Raw genomic sequence first — 22,492 nt, 5'->3', positions numbered from 1 at the left:
TGAGTACAAAATCTGAGGCCACCAGGGCTATGATTATAGCTTTTTTTTTTAGATAACTAAGAGCTAGAAGAATCATTGTAAATTATTTTATGAAACAACTGGGGCTTAATAATTTTTATTAAATAATAGCATTTTTACTAGAATTCAACATCACATTTTCAACAAAAAAATCATATTTATGATGGGAGATGTCATTCTGTAAATCTGTTTCTTATTGGTTATTGAATAAAGCACTGTTGGTCAATAGGGAAGCAAGATAGGTGGGACTAGGAGTCAAGGAGGATTCTGGGAAAGAGAGGCAGAGTCAGACACAATGTAAGCTGCCAGAGTAAGAGGTCCGGACCCTTTTCTCCAATAAAAAAAATACTTAGATTAGCAATTATGGGTTAAATACTTAAGTCAGAGCTAGCCAGTAAGAAACAAGCAAACGGCCAACAGCTTCATAATTAACATAGCCTCCTTGTGTTATTTGGGGACTGCAACTGTGGCAGGGCCTAGGCTGCTGGCAAGGAAGACTACACTCTACAATATTTATATTCACATAAAACTATTTTTAAAGCAAATAGTCTTAAATGTTGCCTTTATACTATATTAAACATTAGGTAGCTCAAGGATCAATTTTTTTTTTTTTTTTTTGGTTTTTATGAGACAGGGTTTCTCTGTATTGTTTTGGAAGCTGTCGGTCCAGCCCAGCCTCGAACTCACAGAGATCTGCCTGCCTCTGCCTCCCGAGTGCTAGGATTAAAGGCGTGCACCACCACCGCCCGGCAAGGATCACATATTTATAAATGTTATTTTCTGAAAAATCTGACACCTTCCTGAAAGAAAATCATACTGGAAATACATACTGGAATAATCTGTAAATCCTATATACTCTTTCTATGTGCAACTACATGATACTTTCCTAAAAATGCTACTAAAAAAGAAAAAATGACTTGCTATCAGGAATATCTAAGCAGTCTTCCTTCTTTCAAATTTTCCAAAAAAAATAAAACTTAAGGAATTTAAAGGATTATTTATGACTACTGACATAGCCAAAATGGATTTTGTACACTGATGACAGATTGTTAGTTTACATTTCTTACAACAAAAAAACAGAAAAAGAAAACTAGTTCTCCCACTACATTAACAAAACAGCACACTACTATAGAGTCTCTTAAAACAAGTCAGGAGAATATAAGGTTTCAAAAACTAACACTTCTGACTTTTCTTTTTGCCTCATGAAGCACAGGAACACTAGCTATTTGCTATGGAGGAATTTCTCTTGACGCCCATGTCAAAATTAGTTGTCCCCCCCACCATATAAAACATACTTCACAATTGAGAAGAATAAAACAGCAAGTCCAAGTCCCTTTCTCTCAGCAGACAGCCCCACAGACAGAGGACACAATGAGGCATGTGCAGCAAGGACTCCTAGGATGGGAATGAGGCAGGTGAAGGTCACATGCGCAGCAGAAACCACCTCCTTACATAAAACTACTACAGAGTTAAGTGGGAAGGTCCTGGGTGGGAGTCAGGACTTCCAATTCATTTATCTTAGGAGAAGACCAAAGGTCTGAACTGTGTACAGTGCCCTGAAGATAAATTATGCAGGAATGTCACAAAAAACACACAAAACCCCAGAACAATTCTGTACAGGCCAAATAAGTCTTGAGCAAAAGACTAGAGAAGGGAGATACTTTACTCAACCAAAGGAACAGGCTATATTTGGAACTAATTATTGGGGGGGGTCAAACATAACTACTCTTGACAACAGTGGAGATTACGGTGGTAAGCAACTGAGAGGAAGCCAGAAGCTGCTTCTAGGCAACAGCTAAACTGTGGACCAGGGACCTATCAGAGATAAGCTGAAAGGGAGACAACTGGAAGAACCCTCTCAGATCAGAGCAAATCTCAATGGCTGCCCTCAAGAACTGCCCCAGCCGAGAAATCCAGATTTAATTACACCTGACTACAGAGAAATATACCCCCAAGTGCTGCTGAAAAGAAGACAACCAGTAGAGCATAGACACTGCATGTGAAGCCAACAGAAGCAAACATTTAGAAAGATACTACTGAAGCCACTGTCACCAAGGAGGCTGCACGTATTCCCCAAGGCTGAGTCTCTGATGAGATGACACAGAGGCTTCTCAAACACCACCACATACTCGCCTTTCTTTGCTTCACAGACTTAAGTAATGTGTGCATACTTATTTTGTTGGGGCAGCTGACAGGCTGTAAAGAAGCTGGACAGGGCTAACCCTGTGCTAGAGTTAGGAAGTGACACCAGTCTAAGTAGTCTTAAATCAACAGGAACAAATAAAAGCCAGAAGAAGCAAATAAGTTTAATAAGACAAATTATAAATAGCTATTCTTTTTAAGCATTTATTATTAATTATTATTATTGTCTATGGGTGTTTTGCCTGCATGTGTTCCACAGGCATGTAGAGCCTACAGAGGCCAGAAGAGGGCATCAAATAACCTTAGGACTAGAGTTAAAGATGTTTCTGAACTGCCATGTGGGTGAAGGGAATCAAACCTAGGTCCTCTGGAAAAGAAGCCAGCGTGTTTAATTGCAAAACCATTTCTCCAGCCCCAATATTTACTTATTCTTATCCTTTTTATCAGCTTATAAAAGACAAACATTTTTCAAGCTTTATTACTCTTATTTTTAATTATATGCATGAAAGTTTGCTGTGTGTGCGTGTCTGAGGGGTTAGAAGAGGGTATTGGATCCTCTGTAGCTAAAGTTACAGTCTCTGTGAACTGTCCTATATGGGTGCTAGGAACTGAACTCAAGTCCTCTGGAAGACTACTTACTCTTAACCACTGAGCTATCTCTCCACCCCCAAGACACAAAATTATATAAACTATAACTGATTTATAATATACATAAAATGTGTTAACAGTAATATAACAGCACAAAAAGGGAATAGACAAGAGAAACTAGAACTACACAGATGTAATACTTTTTTGTATCTACAAGGAATGAAGTTAGTATAAATCTGAATTAGACCCTGTAAAGTAAAATCCATAGGATACGTTCTATATTAGGCACTTTCAAGATATTTTTGTTTGTTTGTTTTTATTTTTTGTTTTTCGAGACAGGGTTTCTCTGTATTGTTTTGGAGGCTGTCCTGGAACTCGCTCTGTAGACCAGGCTGGCCTCGAACTCACAGAGATCTGCCTGCCTCTCTGCCTGCCTCTGCGTCCCGAGTGCTGGGATTAAAGGCGTGCGCCACCAACGCCCAGCCTTTCAAGATATTTTTATGACTCAAAAACGTAATTTAAAAATCTTAAGAGGATTTTTAAATGTTATACAAGAAACTAATCATGCATTACAATAAAAAAAAGCACAAAGAATCAGAGGAACAAAATGACAGAGATATACAGAAGTGAAAAATGTAGGTAAAAATTTACCGAGCCTTTTGGGCTCTGTCTTGAGCCATCCATTCTTGAATACAGACTTCCTCTGTATGTCTGCCACCATAGGGACTTCACACCAGGCAGGATCTTAGATGATCCAGCATGCTACTAATTACTCCCTCCTCTGTAAGACCATATGGTTCAGGTAAAGAACATCCTCCACCCAGACATTTTAAAGCCTGCATTGCCCCAGCACCTGGCTCTGGGATAAGACTATACCTCAAGTAGCTAGGAAGGATATCCTTTCACCTTGTTCACTGAAGCCCCCAGGAAAGAATCATGCTGGTTTTTAAATGCTGAGGTCAAGAGTGTTAGAATGACGCGTCCTACAGTTACAGCATCCATCTCTACTGCCATGAAGTCGGTCTGAGATTAAACAATTATAAAGTGGGACTAGAAGACAATGAGCTCAAGACACAAACCTGGCATCCCCACAAGGAATAAGGCTAGTTCTGAATTATACATACAAGTAAAATTCTCTTGTTTAAAAAGAAAATTATCACTTCAAGGGTTAAGTTGTAGCTCAGTGGTACAATGTTTGCCTATCATGTACACAGTTCAATATCCAGCACAAGAAAAAAAGTCAGTGCAATTTTGGTTTCTATTGCCTACCAAGTTGTTTTTCTTAGCAACTAAACTATATATTTTTTTAATTCTTCCTAGATTGTCTTAACTCATTATCAAACTTTTTTAGTAAGTCAAGACATATACTAAAGTACTGACAGACAAAATGGCACAATGGCTTAGATCTGGAACAAAATAATCCAACAAAATAGCAAAGAGCATAAAGAGGGAGACAAAAATAAAGATGGCAACATGTTGAAAACTGCTGAAAATGAATAATGGCGTCTAGGAGTTTAGTACTTCCAAAATAACTTTTAAAAGAAGTTTGGCTCCTAACTAAATCTGCACAGCTCATTTGTTCTCTCTATCACCTGACACACAGCCAATGCTCTAACCACACTAAGCTAAGTAGTGCTTCCTCAGGCATGCCATGGAGTTCAGCCTCCACAGAGTTAATCATGCTGGAGCTCGTGCCAGGATCACCCTTCTCTTTCAGTCCAGATAAACTCCTACTCATCTGCCTATGCGTGGCTCAGTGCCACGTCTGCAGCTGTTGGTGCCTTTATTCCAACACATCACTCACTATCTCACCATCACAACTGTACAATCTCTCACTCATTTAATATCCACAGCCTGAGAAATGGTGGCCCTCAACAAGTACTTGTTAGATGATGCTCTATACAACAATCTCCACAGGTTTGGTTCTTTCACTTCATGGGATACGCAGTAAATGCCTACTGACTAGGCTGGAGAACAAACCCCTAATAATGCTATATTCAGGATTCTGGTGAGAAAACTGCGTAAGAATTTACAATTATTTTTTATTAAAGGATTTAAAATGCTAGGTCTGAATCCTTTCCACAAAAGCTCAGTAAAACGACACTCAGAGTCATCAACTCTACTTAACAGCTAAGATATATTGTGTTTCTTTACAATCATGTCAATACAGGGAAAAATGTTTAAGAGACAGTACCTCAGTCTTTCCACATTCAATAGGTGAATCCTGGTGTATGGCCACTTGATACTTGGTATATAAAGAAAGGGACTGATTGAAGGATGACTTGAACTCTGGATCCTCAAAGGAGGCAGGTACTAGCCTCACCTTCAGAGCAAGGAAAATATAAGCCAATGCTATTGAACCAACTCTACCTGTTGACACGCTTCTGAAGATGAGGCTAGAGGAAGATCTCCACAAACCATTTCCAAAGTTCAGCCCAGTATTTGTCAGAAAATAGCAGGAGTGGAGCTAAGTGGCACTAGGCCTGAGTGCCAACTTTCTACCAACATTCATGAAAACCTTAAACTCACAATAGCCAATTTGTTTCTGCTTTGGTTTTTTCTGTCAACCAACCATGTTGTCACATACACTAGCCACTACTGTTACTAACTGGTCTTAGCCAGTACTTCTACCACTCTACCAAATGAAGTGTTTTAAGCTTTTTTAACCCCACACTATTTTTAATCAACTGCTATATAAAATTGTAAGTGGAGAAGGATGTCTATTAAAGATTTCTACAATCTTCCTTTTCCTTCATTTCTCTGTTATGTATGGGTATTCCATTAATAAGGAATTACTGAGCTGCTATGAACTCTTTCTACAACTTTCTAACATGGATGAAGCATAGTAACACATCAGGCCAAGTACATCTTCTTCTCATGGGTATTTAACTTGAAGCTCCACCACTCATTTATAGATAAATGTGTCCATACACAGCAGCTTTGAATAAAGGCGAACTTCACATGTGACTTTCCACTTTGAAATTCTGTATAACTGGCACTTAACACACCAATAGTGACTTCACATTTACAGAATGTCCACTCACTCAATCTTATCTTTGTGCAGATACGCTATACACTGGATATTATAAACAAAAATATAGTGTAATTAAACCAAGATCTCATACTTGGCCTGCTGACCTGGCTCACAGTTGGTTTATCAGGTGGATCCTTGTGAATAATCATCTGGTAACGCTTATAGACCTGGTAAGACTCCTGAAATGTGGCTTTGAACTGAGGACTTGGTGGAGTAGATCTCACCACCCTCACCTTCAGAAGGAGTTAAAAAACAATGTTCATTAATTCATTCATTGATTCACTTCTTCAGAATATGTAGTAATAGAAACTCCCAATCAAAAACAAACATGTTTTAACAAATATTAAAGCATAAACATATATTTTAACATTAAAAATCAACTAAGTAAATGAAGAAAAAGTTAATGTTGCAATATACAGTCTACTTAAAGAAAGCAAAGAGAATACTCTGTATATTTAAATTTAAGCCTCGTCTCTGACAAATTGAATACATCTATCTCTACTGTGAACTTAGCGCAGTAACACAAACACTCTTTAATTTTAGCTGTCCATAACTTACTAAAAATCAGTCAGTCAGTAACACTAAAAACTACAACTATACCTTTGGGCACCTTTAGTCTTCATTATTAACTCCAAACCTACAACTAACCCTGTAACTATGAAAAGCAACTTTCACAAAGTGTATGCACTTTACTATAGAGTTAAATGCAGACTCTTATGTTTCCTTTATGCTGTACAATGTCAACATCTTGGACAACTAAATGAAGCTCTCTGGGCCTTAAATGAGGTTAAGTTAAATATGGTAACTGTGCACAGGACTATACTAACAGTTAAGATGCATTAGTAAAATAGTAGCAAATGGAAATTAAATGCACTACAATAAGGGCATAAGTGGGCACTTCATGTTGGTGAAGGGAAGAGTGATATCTAGCAGATAACAAATTCCTCACACCCTGGGTATTATATAGAACTATTATTATTTGAGGTGTAGTTGACTCCTTGAACAAACTATTTATGATCAAAGGATAAAAACCTCTTCTTAAAGTATTTTAAGTAGTATAGTCAATTCTCTACAATTCTGGAAGCAGGAAAGTCATATTTACATCAAAGTAACAAGCGGGTGTAATGGCCAAAGTTATTAAAATTTGTCTGAAATACACCTATGGTGAACCTTTTCAATTTCCTGTGTGTCTGTGTGGGTGTACAGCACATACACATGAGTGTGTGGGTGAGTACACATGCCTATGTTTGCCAGACTGAATGTAGCTCCACTGCTCTACCTCTTAATGCTTCTCACCAACCCAGACGTTCACCTTTTGGCTAGATAGGTTGGTTAGCCAACAAGTTCTGGGGATCTACCAGCCTAAACCCTACAAAGCTAGCGTTACAGGCACACATGGCCATGCTTTTTACATGGGTACTAGAGATTCAAACTTAGGTCTTCACTCTTCCCCACTGAGCCATCTCTTCAGCCCCATCAAGATTAGCATTAATATCCTTGAATACTACTAAGTTACAAATTAAATAAAGCATGAGAATATTTTAAATAATTATGGTTAATGTTTAGAAAATAATTCTATTACATATAATTAATATTGAAAATTCCAATCTGTTGTTGAAATATGAAACAGCTTGGGAAAAATGGGAAATTAGCACAAAAAATTTAGCTAAATTGGTTAGGATTTTTTTCTTGGTTTTGGTTTTTTGAGACAGGGTTTCTCTGTGAAACAGTCCAGCTAGCTGTCCTGGAACTTACTCTATAGAAGAGATCCACCTCTGCCTTCCAGTGCCTCCCTCTATGTACATTTTCTCAATTAATGATTGATGAGGGAGGGTCCAGCCCATTGCAGATAGTGCCATCCTATAAGAAAGCAGGCTGGGAAAGCCATGGGGAACAAGCCAGTAGAAGCACCCCTCCACTGCCTCTGTATCAGCTCCTGCCGTTTCAGTTCTTATCTTGACTTCCTTTGATTATGAACAGAAATATGGTAATGTAAGTCAAATAAGTTCTTTCCTCGCCAACTTGCTTTGTGGTCATGATGTTTTGTCACATCAAAACAATAGTACAGTTCAATTTGTATATGTGACACTGGTGCTACTAGGTTGGAATAGTATACTAAAACTGATTTACTTATTATCATCTAAACTTTTGCCATTTTACTTTCTAAAATTAAATTAATTTTAAAATATTTTTGTTTTGTAAACACTTATTTGCAACCAAGTAACACAAAAAGCCAGAGTACCCTGCTTAATAACATGCTACAATGAAACTTTTTTAAACAATTATAATAACAGTTGCCTAAAATATTTTCAAAAGCTCTTGAAGAATTTTCTCAAATAGCAGTTGACTCACTGTAACATAAATGCTAAACAGTAAAACATCAACAGGTTAAGTATTAGTTCAGAGAAAATAGCCAACACAAAACAAAACACAAACAGCCACAAAAACCTTCCAAGTACCTCTAACTTGTGAGATGCATTCTCTGGTAAAGATTCAAAAATTAAATCTTCAAGTGACTTGGGCTGATTGGATTTAGCCTTTGGTAACAAAGACGCTGGCTGACCTTGAGCCTGGAAGCCCTCGAAGGCTCCAGCTGAGTTTTGCTGCATGAGTTTTAACCTTTTCCTTTCTTTCCGCATTTCCTTTGCTTTTCGACATGGAGGCTTACTCAAATCAGCCCCTTTACCTAAAAAGAATGTCAAAATATTAGACCAATGACATTTGATCTAGAAATGTTTTGTTAAGTCTTGTAGATTACACAGTTAAGTCCAAAGAGTTCACATTGAAGTTTCACAGGATCATTAACATTCTACCCCAGAGATAGGTGCAGTCAAAGAAGTCAAATAGTCATTCAAACTTCTCAAGGCAGTTCTATTATTGCTTTGTTCATTCATTCATCCATCCATTTTAAATATCTGCCCATTTTTCTGCTTTTGCAAGTAGAAATCATCACATTGAGGGTCAGAATTCTGCCTCTCTGGCCCACATTTCTAGGGACATTTTTTAATCTAGAACAAACTCTGGTGGGTGGTGGTTGTAGTTTTTCTTTTAATTAAGAAGAATTCTTGAGAAAAAGACAAGATCTCCTGAGTAAATTGGGAGCATGGGAGAAGGGGAGAAGGTGGAATGAGAGAGGGGAGGAGGGAACAGGGGTGGGGGAAAAAGTATAGCTCAAAAAAAAAAAAAAAACACTAGAATAACAATAAGAAAAAGAAAAAATCTTTGCTCATTTTAACATATTTATGTCTCCAATTAGTGATCACAAGTTCAGGTTAATGAATTTTATTCTAATTATAAGATAATGTATTAACTGATAGGTCTTTAAAACTATCTAGGTGTGGTGGTTCACCCCTTTAAGTCCTGCACTTGGGAGGCTGAGGCAGTGGGTATGATAGTTCCAGGCCAGCCCCATTTGCGTAGTGGTTCTAACCAGGACTACATAGTCAGACCATGCCTGAGAAAAAGGAGAGGGAGAACCCACAACTATCAAGGTATGAGAATAAGAGACAGTGGAATGCTGAGCCCTGAAGGATAAAAACAGACCATCAATGTAAAATCAGTATGCCACATCAACATATGCCCACAGAGATTCAGCAGCTTATTACTTCAAATGATCTGAATAGCACAGCAAACCTGCATAAGTTCTAATTCATTCCAAGAGAATAGACCTGCAGCCATTGCTAAAAAACAGAAACAAAACTAAAACAAACAAAACAGCCAAAAACAAACAAACCTACAAACTTCAGGCTCCACAGATTCCTAGACTTTAAGATTCTTAATCCACATTTTTTATGAGAACTATACTAAAGGAGGTGGGAAAACAGCAAGAAAATAGTTTTAATGTTTCAATAGTCTTATTCCTGGAAGTAAAGTTGTGTGTGCTTATGTTTGTGTGTCCATGTGTGCATACACACACAGAAGTTAGAAGTCAATGTTAGGTGTTTTCTTCAGTTGCTTACCATCACATTTCTCTTTTTGTTAATTTTTGAGACGGGGTCTTACTATGTAGCCCTAACTAACCTGGAACTCTCTATGTAGGTCAGAACTGGCCTTGAACTCAGAGATCTACCTGCCTCTATCTCCCAAGTACCAGGATTAAAGGTAAACACCACCTCAAACAGCTTTCCATGATATTTTTAATACAATGCCTCTCACCGAACCTGCTCACTGAGTCAACAAAACTTACTGACCAGCAAGCCCTAGTAATATGTGTGCTCTGCCTCCTCAGAGTATTACAGGCATAATCTGCCATGCCTGGCTTTTTATATAGGCCCTAGGTATCCAAAAACTCTACCAATGGAGTCACCTCCCCATCTCTGAGGTAGTTATTAACACTCTAAAACTGCTATACTATGGGATAAACAAATGAGTAGTCATGTGGTATTCCAATCTAACAATGGCCTTAGGAACCCAGGTTTTTGAGTGTGGAAGAAAGAAGATACAACTGTAAAACCAAATGAAAATAAGTAGTAAAACGCAGAATACTCAGGTCACAAATTTACAAAGACGTGTCACTATGAACTTAGGATCCCTAACTCTATTCACTGAAATGACCTAGAAGGCAATGACTAAGCTAGGTATAATAATACAGACTTCTAGTCTAGTTTATGATCTTCAGCTATTGTGCAACCTGATGAAGGGTAGGTACAAGATGACCCAGGAGCATTGTATCAGAGAGTAAGGAAGCTACCAGACTCCAAGGATTGTGTCAAAGGATGCAAATGCCAATCTTTAAGAGCTGTTGCAACAGCAGCAGAAGGCAACAAAGAAAACACATTTCAATTCATGAGTTCTGATATCAAAGAAGTCTAACTGGTCATTGCTACATGTTATTATGAAAAATGGTAAATAAGAATCAAGAATTTATACTGCCTTTGAAATAAACAGATAAAGAGTTTCTTCATGGAAAATCCCAACCAGGAAACAAGCAATGAACCAATTAAATATCAATTACTAAATTCATTTAGGCACCATGTGCCCTATTACCACTAATAAAAACTGAGGATCCCAAACATTACATATTTCCTGTAAGAACATTCAACCACCTCTGAAGTAACCTTACCTGCCCTCAAATAATTAACTAATCTGATTAAAAAATTTCCCCAAGGCAGGCATGGGGAACACGCCTTTAATCCCAGCACTTGAGAGGCAGAGGGAGGTTGATCTCTGAGTTCGAGGCCAGCCTGGTCTATAGAGCAAGTTCCAGGACAGCAGCTACAAAGAGAAACCCTATCTTGAAAAATGAAAACAAGCCAGGCAATGGTGGCACACGCTTTTAAGCCCAGCACTTGGGAGACAGAGGCAGGCAGATCTTTGTGAGTTTGAGACCAGAATGGTCTACAGAATGAGTTCCAGGACAGCTAGGACTATTTCACAGAGGAAACCCTATCTTGAAAAAAGAAAAATGAAAACAAACAAACAAAATTCCTGCCCAACCCCTCCCCAAACAACACAAGAAAATCTAATCAGTCTCTAGGTATAACTATCAACTAATACAAAACATACACTACCTGGCTTAGGACCACTATGAACTTTGATTGAATGTGATGGTTCACCAGAGCCCAACTTCTCTATAGCTTGTGGATGAATTAATTCTTTAGAGACTTCTTTCTTTAAACTTTTTTCTTTCATTTTATCTTCACTCTCTATGCTTCCTTTGAGGTCACTGCTGATTGTTTTAAGATCACACTTTATATCCAACTTGTTTATTAATGCAAAGTCACCAGCAACAGCATCCTCCATTGTAGAATCCATGGGCTCATCTACAAATGAGAAAAAACGAAAGCCCATCATCAGTTATATTATCTGACCCATCTAAGCTTAATATAACTGTAAGTAACCCTGCTACTGCAGTGCATCTACCAAATTCACTCTCCCGCCTTTCAAAGCAAGGAAGCTACTAGGCCTGAGGCATGGCACTCTAGCATGAAAATGTACCTCCATAATTGTGCCAGCTGTGGTCAAGCTCCCAATGACAGATACCCAACTGATCTAGCTAGTTCTGTCTTAAAGAATATTGTGACCTAAGATTTCAACCCTACCCCTTGGCCTGGTGACTATGTCACCTCCTATGAAATCAGTTTTAGACACAAATGAGAAGCCCATAACAAGTTAAACAAAGAACCAAATGTACAGGCCACATAAAGACATAGGCAATCATCAATTTACATATGGACTATGATTTTTAGACACCAAAAAAATTTCAAGACATTTCTTACAGTGATATACATATAATATTCCATCAGAACTACAACAAAACTATTTCCAAGGCTCTACTTCGCACTTAAATTCTAAAATCAAGCCTTCTGGCATCTTTGCTGACCCCAGCTAAGCCAATCGTACTGCAAGCTATCTATTCAGAACAGTGCAAGAAGTCAAAGAACTTACCTGCTGGGTCAACCACTGTTTCTCCAGTGCTTAAGACAGTGACCGTGACACCCACAGGCATCCAACACCTACTTGTGGAATGAATGAATAAGCTAAGACTAGGGTAGGGGGTTCCCAGGATTAGGTGCTTCCTATGGCAGCAGTGAGAAAGAGCTCAGAGAATTACACTACCAAGTCTTACACTCCCCATATTAGGTATCACTTATAGGAAAATTTAAAAGTTAAAACACTGAAAAGTAAGATGAATTAAATGGTACTAATAATCTTTTACATATAGGGAAGTCACTGATAATTTAAAAGTGATCAGATAACTAAGGGACAGTTTCATAAAATACTTTGTGAAAAAATGTGTGGAAAAAGTGTGTGTGCTCGCACGCGCGTGCCTGCGTGCATGTGTGGTGTGTGATATGCAGGCTCTGTGTGGAGAACAGAGGACAACTTTTAGAAGTCAGCCATTGGCTGGGCATTGGTGACGCACACCTTTAATCCCAGCACTTAGAAGGCAGAGGCAGGTGGATCTCTGTGAGTTCGAGGCCAGCCTGGTCTACAGAGTGAGTTCCAGGACAGCCTCCAAAACAATACAGAGAAACCCTGCCTGGAAAATCCAAAAAAAAAAAAAAAAAAAAAAAAAAAAAGAAGTCAGTCATTGCCTTCTACTTTGTTTGTAAAGGTGGGTCTCTTATTTTTCTTCTACTATGCTGTGTACCCCAGGCCTGTGCCCTGGACTGCAAGCTTGAGGCAATTCTCTCATCTCCAGCTTCCATCTCTACTAGGAATGCCGGGATTACAAGGGTACAACACTTCCTCTAGCCTTTTAACTGGATTCTAGGGATCCAAATCAGGCAGTCAGGCTTACACAACTAGTACTTTTACCTGCTGAGTTCTCTTTTCCACTTGGTCTTTATTCAGCAAAGTAACTGTTCAATTTTGTGTACACTCATTTGAGCATCTGGCTCCTCTATTTACATCACAAGGACATCATTAGAAACAAGTCAGATAGGTTGTCAAACCATTTGAATATTTCAATTCAAAAAACCACATCTTTACAATGACCCTCAATTTTCTTTCAAAGACAGACTCTCCTATTATGTATTTCCTACATTTGGAGGGTCTAGTGAAACAAATGGCAGTGTCACTAGCTTTATGATAATAGTATAGGATTGTGTTATAACAGCCTCCTCCCCCTACCTGACTTGAGATAGACATATAAAAGTGTGAGCCTTGGAGAGATACATTAGTTTAAATAGTTTCCAGACCAGATCTGTTCTTACCCTCACAATTGCCTTTCGAAATCTCCCCTTTAGTCAGAAACTTCAGCATTTTTTTCAAAACTTTCTTGTGAGATTTTGATGGTTGAAACTGTAAGGGATGACACCTAGAAAAGCAAGCAAATATTTTTAAAGTTTTTAGTTAAAAAAAAAGTTTTCAGTAATGTCAATTTAGATTAGTATAGTGTAGATTGCAGCAAATTTCATGCCTGGAGATTTTTTTTATATAAAAGATATAATTTAAAGCAACTTTTAATCCTTCTCCAAAACTCACTATAACTACAGGTGAATTTCTGTGAGTTGGAGGCCAGCCTGGTTTACAAAGCTACTATCAGGACAGCTAGGGCTATTGCACAAAGAAACCCCGTTTCTGAAGAAAAAAGAAAAAAAAAGCAAAATTACAGTTATGAAATGGCAATGAAAATAATTTTATGGTTGGGAGTCACCACAACATAAAGAACTGACTGTAAATGACTGCCTGAATTTTTCTGGTCTAAAATTAGCTGTCTATGTAAAAGGCTGTCTTTGTGACTAAGAATTCCATATCAGTCTAAGTAATGTAAAATATCCTAGTATTATTTCTATTCATCAAAATTATATAGCTTAAGCAGAAATCATTTTCCTGACCATCCACAGCAATATGTGTGCCCAGTAAGTGTAAAACACACCACCAAAGGGCTGTGGAAAGAACCCCATAGCTGTTCTTAGTAGGGAAGTATAGTAGTGGCACTTGAGAAAGTTAAGGACAGAAACAACCAGTCATTTATAGTCAAGAACCTATGACCTTGCCAAGTGGGGCTTCCCATCAGGAAATTACACATCTGATGGTTTGACTTGTTAAATACTAGTTGTCACTGCTATATTTTCCCAGGGCCTGTTATAATCAGCAACTCTAGGTAATATTCTTTATACTCTGAAATAAAGTTGGGATGATTCACTGAAGTCTATCTCTGTGAGAGAGAGGGGGGGAGGGAAGGAGGGAGACAGAGAGAGGGAGGAAAGGAGAGCGCCAGCCAGGGAGTGGGTTACCCCCAGTTGAATCCTTGACCAAATGGGCTCCATGGAAGCCCCTAAACATCCCAGGCTACTGCCAAGGCTACTACTGGTCATTCTCCACAAATTAATGCTAAGGCCTTAACTGCTGAGGACAACACATATCTCACTTAACACAGAGGTTGAGCTGGTGCCCGACTAGAGCCTTCACACCAACTAACTAGTGTTCATGGTTCTAGAAGGCACTATGCATGCTATCAGAGGAGAAAGGTAACCATCAACCCTGCTACAAACTCTGTGACCTGCCTAAAACTATGCTGGTAAAATTGTGGCACAAGCAATGTGGAAGTAACTAACCACCCTCTGAATGGATAGAAGATCCACTCCATGAGATGGAATGAATGCCTGACATTACTCATGTGGTCATCAATCAGACTAGCTAGGTCATGGGCTAGGGGAAAATCAAATAATTTTGTTCTGCTAAAAGAACATAACAATAACTGACTACTAACAACATTCTGCTATACTCTATACACTATAAACCAGTGTCTCATCCAGCTATCATCAGAGAAGCTTCCTCTTGCAATAAATGATAACTAACAGAGACTCTGCCAGTGGCCATGGCAGAGAGGCAGATGGCACTTGAGCTTCAGGAGGTCAGGCCACCAGGAAGCAAGGCTCTGATGGGGGAATCTCGCATAGGCAAGGCCCCAAGGGCTTCAGCTCCAGAATGTCTCTGGCTACTGCTGTGCCTTTACACGTTTGCCACTGCTATTCTTCTCGTTATCTGGCATGGTGTGAATGGGTATGGGAAGATTCCCACTGCCTTTAATGTAGTATGTTTATCTCATGCTACTGGGCATTTTAACCTCCAGATTATTCTTAAGATGATTTCCTCTTAAGCTGTCTGTTGAAGTAATGATTTTATATAATAGTGCTAGTTTAGATAGAATTTTGATGATTAAGGATTTCTAACAGATATAGTAAGGGATTATGATAGAGATTAATGGAAAAATTAATATAAGTAAAGGTAGGATTCAGTGTTACCCCTACCCCTGATAAAGCAGGGGCAAAGGGACAGAAATAAGAACAAGGAAGTGTCACACAGCTAGGACTTAGGAGTTTCACTTGAGTTGTATAGACTGCAGTTTATCTTACTGATTAAGGAAAACAACTGAGTGTCAAGAGTGAAGCTGCCTCAAATTCTTTTCGATGTTGGGAAATAATGTTCGTGGGCTTCAGTGTACATCATAACTGAAACAAAGCTGTCAACAACTGACTTCATGTATAGAAAACAAAGAATTAGATGGTTAGTTAAGATAATTGAACAGAACCCTAAAATATGAAAAGTGAAACAAATAGCCTGATTTTCTGGCAATTATAAAAGCTACTGCCCATGTAAATGATTATAGCTGAAAAGCTCCTGATCTGTGAGGAGTCTAAAAGAAGAATGCTTAACTAAGTGTGAGTTCTCAGAAAATGCATAAAGATGTGGCTAAGAAGGCTGACTTGTTCCAGAAAAGAAATGTGTTTTTATGGTGATCATATATGTAGTAACTGTGTAACTTTTGGTTATGGGGGAAATCCCTCCTCTTTGTAATGGACTTGATGTGAGGAATATAAAAAAGGATGTCTGAAAAATGAAGCTGTGTTCCAGAGGCAGCAAAGGTTGTACCTCACACTGACAGCCAAACTTGGCAGTGTTAAGAGTCACCCAGCTGGTACTGGTTTTGAAGGCACAAAGGGGTCATGGAGAACAACCGAGGCTTGGCACTGTGAAAGGCCAGAAAGGGTGAAGGTGCAGCCTCAGCAGCAGTTGAACTCAGGACTGAAGGGGTCATGTAAAGAAGTTGAGGCTTGGCACCATGAAGACAGCCCAGGAGGAGATATTAGAGAAATTAAAGACTAGCTACAACAGAAGACTCAGCATTTCGAGATGCCAGTTCCATGGGATGACCACTAAGAACAGCAGCAGTGGTGGAGTAGAGCCTGCCAGATCCTAGAAGTCAAACTGCGTACGAGTCCTTTAGAAGAGTCCAGAGTACATGAGTGAATTACAGATACTGAACATTGAGTCATTTACACTGTTGGAGTTGGGTTTCGCTTTGTTCAGATTGTGACTGTGCCTTGGTTCTTTCCTCTTTCAGAACGGACTTGATTTTTTTGATTTTACAAGAGTCCACAGTTGAGAGACTAAACTTAAAAAAAAAAAAAGAGAGGGAGAGAGATTTGGGGTTTTACAGAGAATTTGGATTTTAAAAGAAACTGGATAGTTTTAAGGACACAACTTTTTTTTTCCGAGACAGGGTTTCTCTGTGGCTTTGGAGGCTGTCCTGCAACTACCTCTTGTAGATCAGGCTGGTCTCAAACTCACAGAGATCCACCTGCCTCTGCCTCCCAAGTACTAGAAGGACCCAACTTTTAAATTAATTAAACTTGGAAGGCTATGGGGCTTAAGTTACTAAAGTGTTTTATATTGTGGGGTCTTTACTAACATGTGATCTTGAGGATGAGTAAGAAAGGAAAGGTTGTGACTTAACAGTAATGTGTTTGTGTGTCAAGCTGACAAGAGGTCAATTGTGCTGGATAGTTCTGTGTCAACTTGACACGAGCTAGAACTACCTGAAATGAGGAAACCTCGATTGAGAAAATGTTTCCATAAGATCCAGTGTAGGGCATCTTCTTAATTAGTGGTCCTGGTTTCTATAAGCAAGCAAGCCAATGAGGAGCAAGCCAATAAGCAGCACCTCTCCATGGCCTCTGCATCAGCTCCTGCCTCCAGGTTCCAGTACTGCTTCATTTCCTTCATTGACTTCCTTCAATGATAGACTATAATCTGGAAGTATAAACCAAATAAACCCTGTTCTCCCCAACTAGCTTCTGGTCATAGTGTTTCACTGCAGCAATAGAACCCCCTACTAAAACAGGGTCCCAGCAGGGGCTGTAGAGATGGCTCAGAGGTTAAGAGCACTGACTGCTCTTCCAGGGATCCTGAGTTCAATTGCCAGCAACCACATGATGGCTCACAACCATCTACAGTTCAATCTGGTGCCCTCTTCCTGGCATGTAGGTAGAACACTGTATATGTAATAAATAAATAAATCTTAAAAAAAAAAACAAAACAGGGTCCCAGCACTGAGGAGGAAAGGTGGGCATAATCTCAAACTCTTAATCAAGAAGCTATCTGCAGCCAGGCGGTGGTGGAGCACGCCTTTAACCCCAGCACTTGGAAGGCAGAGGCAGGCGGATCTCTGTGAATTCGAGGCTGGGCTGGACCGACAGCCTCCAAAACAATACAGAGAAACCCTGTCTCGTAAACCCCCCCCCAAAAAAGAAGCTATCTGCAATTGACATCCACTTTCAAAGCAAAAATCAGTTTACTTCTTCCATTTAAAAAAAAAAAAAAAAACTAGACTCTGCCAGCCAGTGGAAGCCTACATCTTCAATTCCAACACTCAGGAGGCAGAGGCAGACAAATCCTGAGGCCATCCAGAGTCTACAGAGCTAGTTCCAGGACAGCTGGGGCTACACAGAAAATCCCTGTCTTGAGGAAAAAAAGAAGTAATTTGAATATTTACCAATATTTCATAGTATCTACTAGCTAACAAGGAAAGTATTTTATTCATAACATCTTTATAGCAGGACTAAACAATATTAGAATCGGCTTATCAACATGTGGATTCCAAGTCAGAATGTAGAAAAGATAATTCATATACTTTCCTTTTCTTTATACTGTCTTACTAAAATAGAAGTAGTATTTCAAAAGCCTAATATCCTACTTTAAATACACACCATCTTTGTATTGTAGAACCTTACCTTATGGTATACTGAGGACAGCATGTTCGATTCATGACAGGCTTGTATATGTATTTCCCACTTCTAAAATCATAAAAATAGCTTGTTAATTTCTTATATACTTTTCACATGTACCAAAATAGATTAGAAAAACTCAAGAGTAAAAGTCTAATCAATAGCCTTAAAAAAAAAAAACTTTTTTCTTTCTTAACCTCAGCAGAGTCACTCCAAGGTCAATCCTTTCGTTCTCACCAGCACCTGCAACTCCTTCAGTGCCTTTACCTGTACTATATCAGTACCACAGAGACAGTAATAAATCTGTGTGCGATGAGGTTGAAGCATTGGCTCAGTGGCTATGAGCATCCAGAGGACCTGAGTTCAGTTCCCAGCACTCAAAAATCCCACTACTTCAGCTCCAGAGGCTCCAACACCACTGGCCTCTTCCAGTACCTCATTCACATGTACATGGCACCATACAGACACACACCCATACACTCAATTTTAAAACTAATAAAAATATTTTTAAAATTAAAAGAAAAATGCCCATGATGCTGTGAGACAGATGGACCTTGCTCAGGGACACACACACACACACACACACACACACACACACACACACACACAGTGCCAGCATAAAGTACCACAAAACAAGCCTCATTTACAGGCACTGTACACCTGGGGGTGGTAGAACCACTGACTGACTTCTCAAGCCAGGAACCTGAGAGTCATTTTAGACTATTGTTACCTTACTGTATACTTACTGAAGACAGCATATCTCCTATCAAAAGGTTTCTTCTTGCAAAACATACCTTAAATTTGTCCTCTCCTCATCGCCACTAAGGTAGTACAGAAGCCCTTGTTTCTTCTCTGGAACTCTGTCTTCCTGCCTCCTCTCAAATATCTCTTAGAAATGAACCTTCTAAATGAGGAACTAAAACAAATTTCCTCATATTGCTCTCATATAAAATCCCTGAATGGCTCCTTCTTACCTTAACAAGAATCCTTATTGTGTCATCCAAAATCCTACAACATCTGACCTCCATCAACATTTGAGACTCACATTAGAATGAATGGATGTTAACATTGTAATTGGCATACTCAAGCTTGGCTTCAGAGAACACTGGCATCCGGGACTGAATGTTTCATATTGTTTATATTTATATAAGAAACTTTCCTAAAAGTTACTTAACAATAACTATCCAACCAGGCCTCGTGGTATACACCTTTAATCCCAGTACTCAGGAAGCAGACCCAGGTCTACATAAGAGTTCTAGATCAGTCAAGGGTACACAGTAAACACTGTCACAAAAAAAAAACTACCAAGAAAATGCAACGTATGAACAATTACAGAATCAGTTAATCAGCTGAGTGTATGTATATGTGAGTCTGTGTGTACATGTGTGTGTTTAAGACAATCTTGGGTCAGTGGGGTAGCTCCGTGGATGTAGGCATTTGCTGCCTAGACTGATGACCTGATATGATCTCCAGAATACACACAGTAGAAGCAAAGAACAACCTCCCATAGGTTGTCCTCTGACCTCATATACATTGTAGCACACAGAAGCCAATATCCAAACACAAATAAGTAAACATAAAAAAATGAATTTTTAAAGACAATCGAGGAACTGGGAATACGGCTCAGTAATAAAAAGGTCTTGCTGTGTAAGCACAAGGTTGGAGTTCAGATCTCCAAATGCCAGGCAGCCATTTGTAATGTTGGCTTGCAGGAGGCACAGATAGGGACTCCCTGGAACAATGCTGGATAGTCCAACTAGTCAAAATGGCACTAACTCTAGATATAGTGAGAGACCCTGTGATGAGCAATCAGTCAGCCTATATATACATGTACACCTATATATACATATACACCTATATATACATGTACAGCCTATATATACATGTACACCCAAACATACAAAAACTTCTTAGTAAACCTAGAAAACAAAACTGAGAAGCTAGCAAAACAGATCATCAGGTAAAGGTGCTTGCTGCCAAACATGCATAAACTCACCAGCTTATGCTCACTTGCATATGTACGCGCTCTCTCTCTCTCTCTCTCTCTCTCTCTGTCTCTCTCTCTCTCTCTCTCTGTCTCTCTCTCTCTCTCTCTCTCACACACACACACACAGACACACACACACACACAGAGTAAAAATCGTTTGGAAACAGATTTTTAAATGAGTGCTAAGTACCATCAAAAAATTATATTTTGTTTTTCTGAGACAGGGCATGTAGCCCTGGCTGGCCTGGAGCTCACTATGTAAACCAGGCTAGTCTCAAACTCACAGATATCCACCTACCTCTGCTTTCCAATGCTGGAATTACAGGCATGAGACACCACACTCAGCAGAAAAATTAGTATTAATTTTATAAGATGATAAAGGTATGGTAGATAAGTTAAAAGGAAAACCATTACTTCTTAGTTATATCTACGCCAATATGCTTTCCACAATAATATTTAGCATATAACCTTCTGGCAAATGTTTTGCAGAGGAGGGACAGCATAGAATAACTCCAGTAACTGTCAAACATTAGTAATAAACACACAAGACTCATTATAATGTATTTTGCTTTACGCATAATTTTTTAACTTTGCAAATAAATTTCGGGGAACAGGGCTGGAAAACTGGCCAAGGTAAGAGCACTGGCTACTCTTCCAGAGGTCCTGAGTTGAATTCCCAGCAACCACATGGTGGCTCACAACCATCTGCAATGAGATCTGGTGCCTTCTTTTGGCCTGCAGGCATACATGCATTCAGAACACTATACATAATAAATAAGTAAATCTTTAAAAAACAAATTTCTGAGGACAAATCAACTATACAAAACAATATAACAAACATTCTCTTAAACTTCCTTACAACTTAAGGTATTCTGAAGGCAATTCTCAGTGTACACTTATAAGATGCAATTGAGCACTGGCAGAAAGGATCGTGTTAAAGAGCTTTACCTTCTCCATCCTCGGTCTATAAGATCCTGATAGTCCTGCACGGTCAAAGAATGTGCCCACATGCCTGAAAAAGTAAGTAGTACCATGTTAATTCCAGAACACTGAATTGTCTTACTGTCTTCTTTTTAAAATTCTAAGTGCTCTCAAAACAACAACAACAAAAAAGATAAATTAGGCCAGCTGTGCTAATGCACACCTTTAATTCCAATACTCCAGAGGCAGAGACAGACAGATCTCTGTGGATCTCAGGCCTGCCAGGGCTACCTAGTTAAAAAAAAAAGTTAATTAATAAAAATGGCAAATTTAGAAGGGCGGTGGTGGCGCATGCCTTTAATCCCAGCACTCCGGAGGCAGAGGCAGGTGAATCTCTGAGAGTTCGAGGCCAGCCTGGTCTACAGAGAGAGTTCCAGGACAGCCTCCAAAGCTACATAGAGAAACCCTGTCTTAGAAAAAATGGCAAACTTAGACTACATTTCTAGAACGTTCATATTGGAGTAATAAAAAGTTTGTATGAACATAATGCATACAACACAAATGAAAATAAGATAGGCAGTTGGAGGCAGATGGACCAAGAGAGTTTAAGACCAGCTTCAATTATATAATAAATTTGAAGCCAGCCTGGGTAACATAAGACCTTGTGTCAAAAAAAAAAAACCTGGTCAGGTTATAGTGGAACATACCTTTGATCCCAGCACTCAAAGAGGCAGAGACAGTTAGATCTGTATGAGCTCAAGGCCAGCCTTGGCTACATAGTGATGATCTCAGGTTAGACAGGAATACATAAGAGAAACCCTGTCTCAGAATAGACAATTCTAACTAAAGAATCAAATACATCAAAAGTGATTCAAATTTAATTTAATTGAAGATTAATAAAAAGTCTCTATGACATAAATCTAGATTCTCATTGGAATTGGACTTCATCACACAAACATTTCCAATGAGTTAACACACTGGTCTCACCTATTTGAAAGTTGTCATTTGTTTGCTTTCTATTACTGAGATAAATACATGACCAAATGCAGTTCTTACAGTTTACAATCCACCATGAAGGGGAGGCAAGGCAGGAAGTGGGGGAAGGAATATGCAGGCGGTACCTCAAGGCAGGAAGTGGGGGAAGGAATATGCAGGCGGTACCTTAAGGCAGGAACCTGGAGGCAGGAACTGAAGCAGAGGTCACGAAAGAACTCTGCTTACTGGCTTGCTGTCCATGGTTTGCTTAGACTGCCTTTTTTGTACACCCTAGTTCAGAGGTGGCATCAGCCACAGGGAGTTTGGCCCTCCTACATCAAACACTAATCAAAAATGCCATACAACACA

General features: G+C 39.1%; 1 protein-coding gene across 7 annotated transcripts in view; it reads right to left on the bottom strand.

Moving 5' to 3' along the window:
• Positions 1 to 22,492, bottom strand: part of Ate1 (arginyltransferase 1) — a 118,512-nt gene that overhangs the window by 93,112 nt on the left and 2,908 nt on the right. For 3 of the 7 annotated variants that reach the window (XM_040753042.1, XM_040753034.1, XM_040753020.1), the window contains exons 2-8: positions 21,176 to 21,239; positions 18,247 to 18,309; positions 13,441 to 13,544; positions 11,293 to 11,544; positions 8,242 to 8,468; positions 5,887 to 6,015; positions 4,943 to 5,071 (exon numbers count right to left, since the gene is read on the bottom strand). In XM_040753042.1, coding sequence (XP_040608976.1) covers positions 4,943 to 5,071; positions 5,887 to 6,015; positions 8,242 to 8,468; positions 11,293 to 11,544; positions 13,441 to 13,544; positions 18,247 to 18,309; positions 21,176 to 21,237 — 966 coding nt within the window. In that variant the 5' untranslated portion in view covers positions 21,238 to 21,239. The remainder of the gene's footprint in view (positions 1 to 4,942; positions 5,072 to 5,886; positions 6,016 to 8,241; positions 8,469 to 11,292; positions 11,545 to 13,440; positions 13,545 to 18,246; positions 18,310 to 21,175; positions 21,240 to 22,492) is intronic. The other 4 variants (XM_040753050.1, XM_040753024.1, XM_040753044.1 and 1 more) reach the window with 2 other exon arrangements.

Source organism: Mesocricetus auratus, unplaced genomic scaffold, assembly GCF_017639785.1.
Source record: "Mesocricetus auratus isolate SY011 unplaced genomic scaffold, BCM_Maur_2.0 Super-Scaffold_4256, whole genome shotgun sequence".
NCBI lineage: Eukaryota > Metazoa > Chordata > Mammalia > Rodentia > Cricetidae > Mesocricetus > Mesocricetus auratus.
This window is presented reverse-complemented; position numbering and strand designations above follow the sequence as displayed.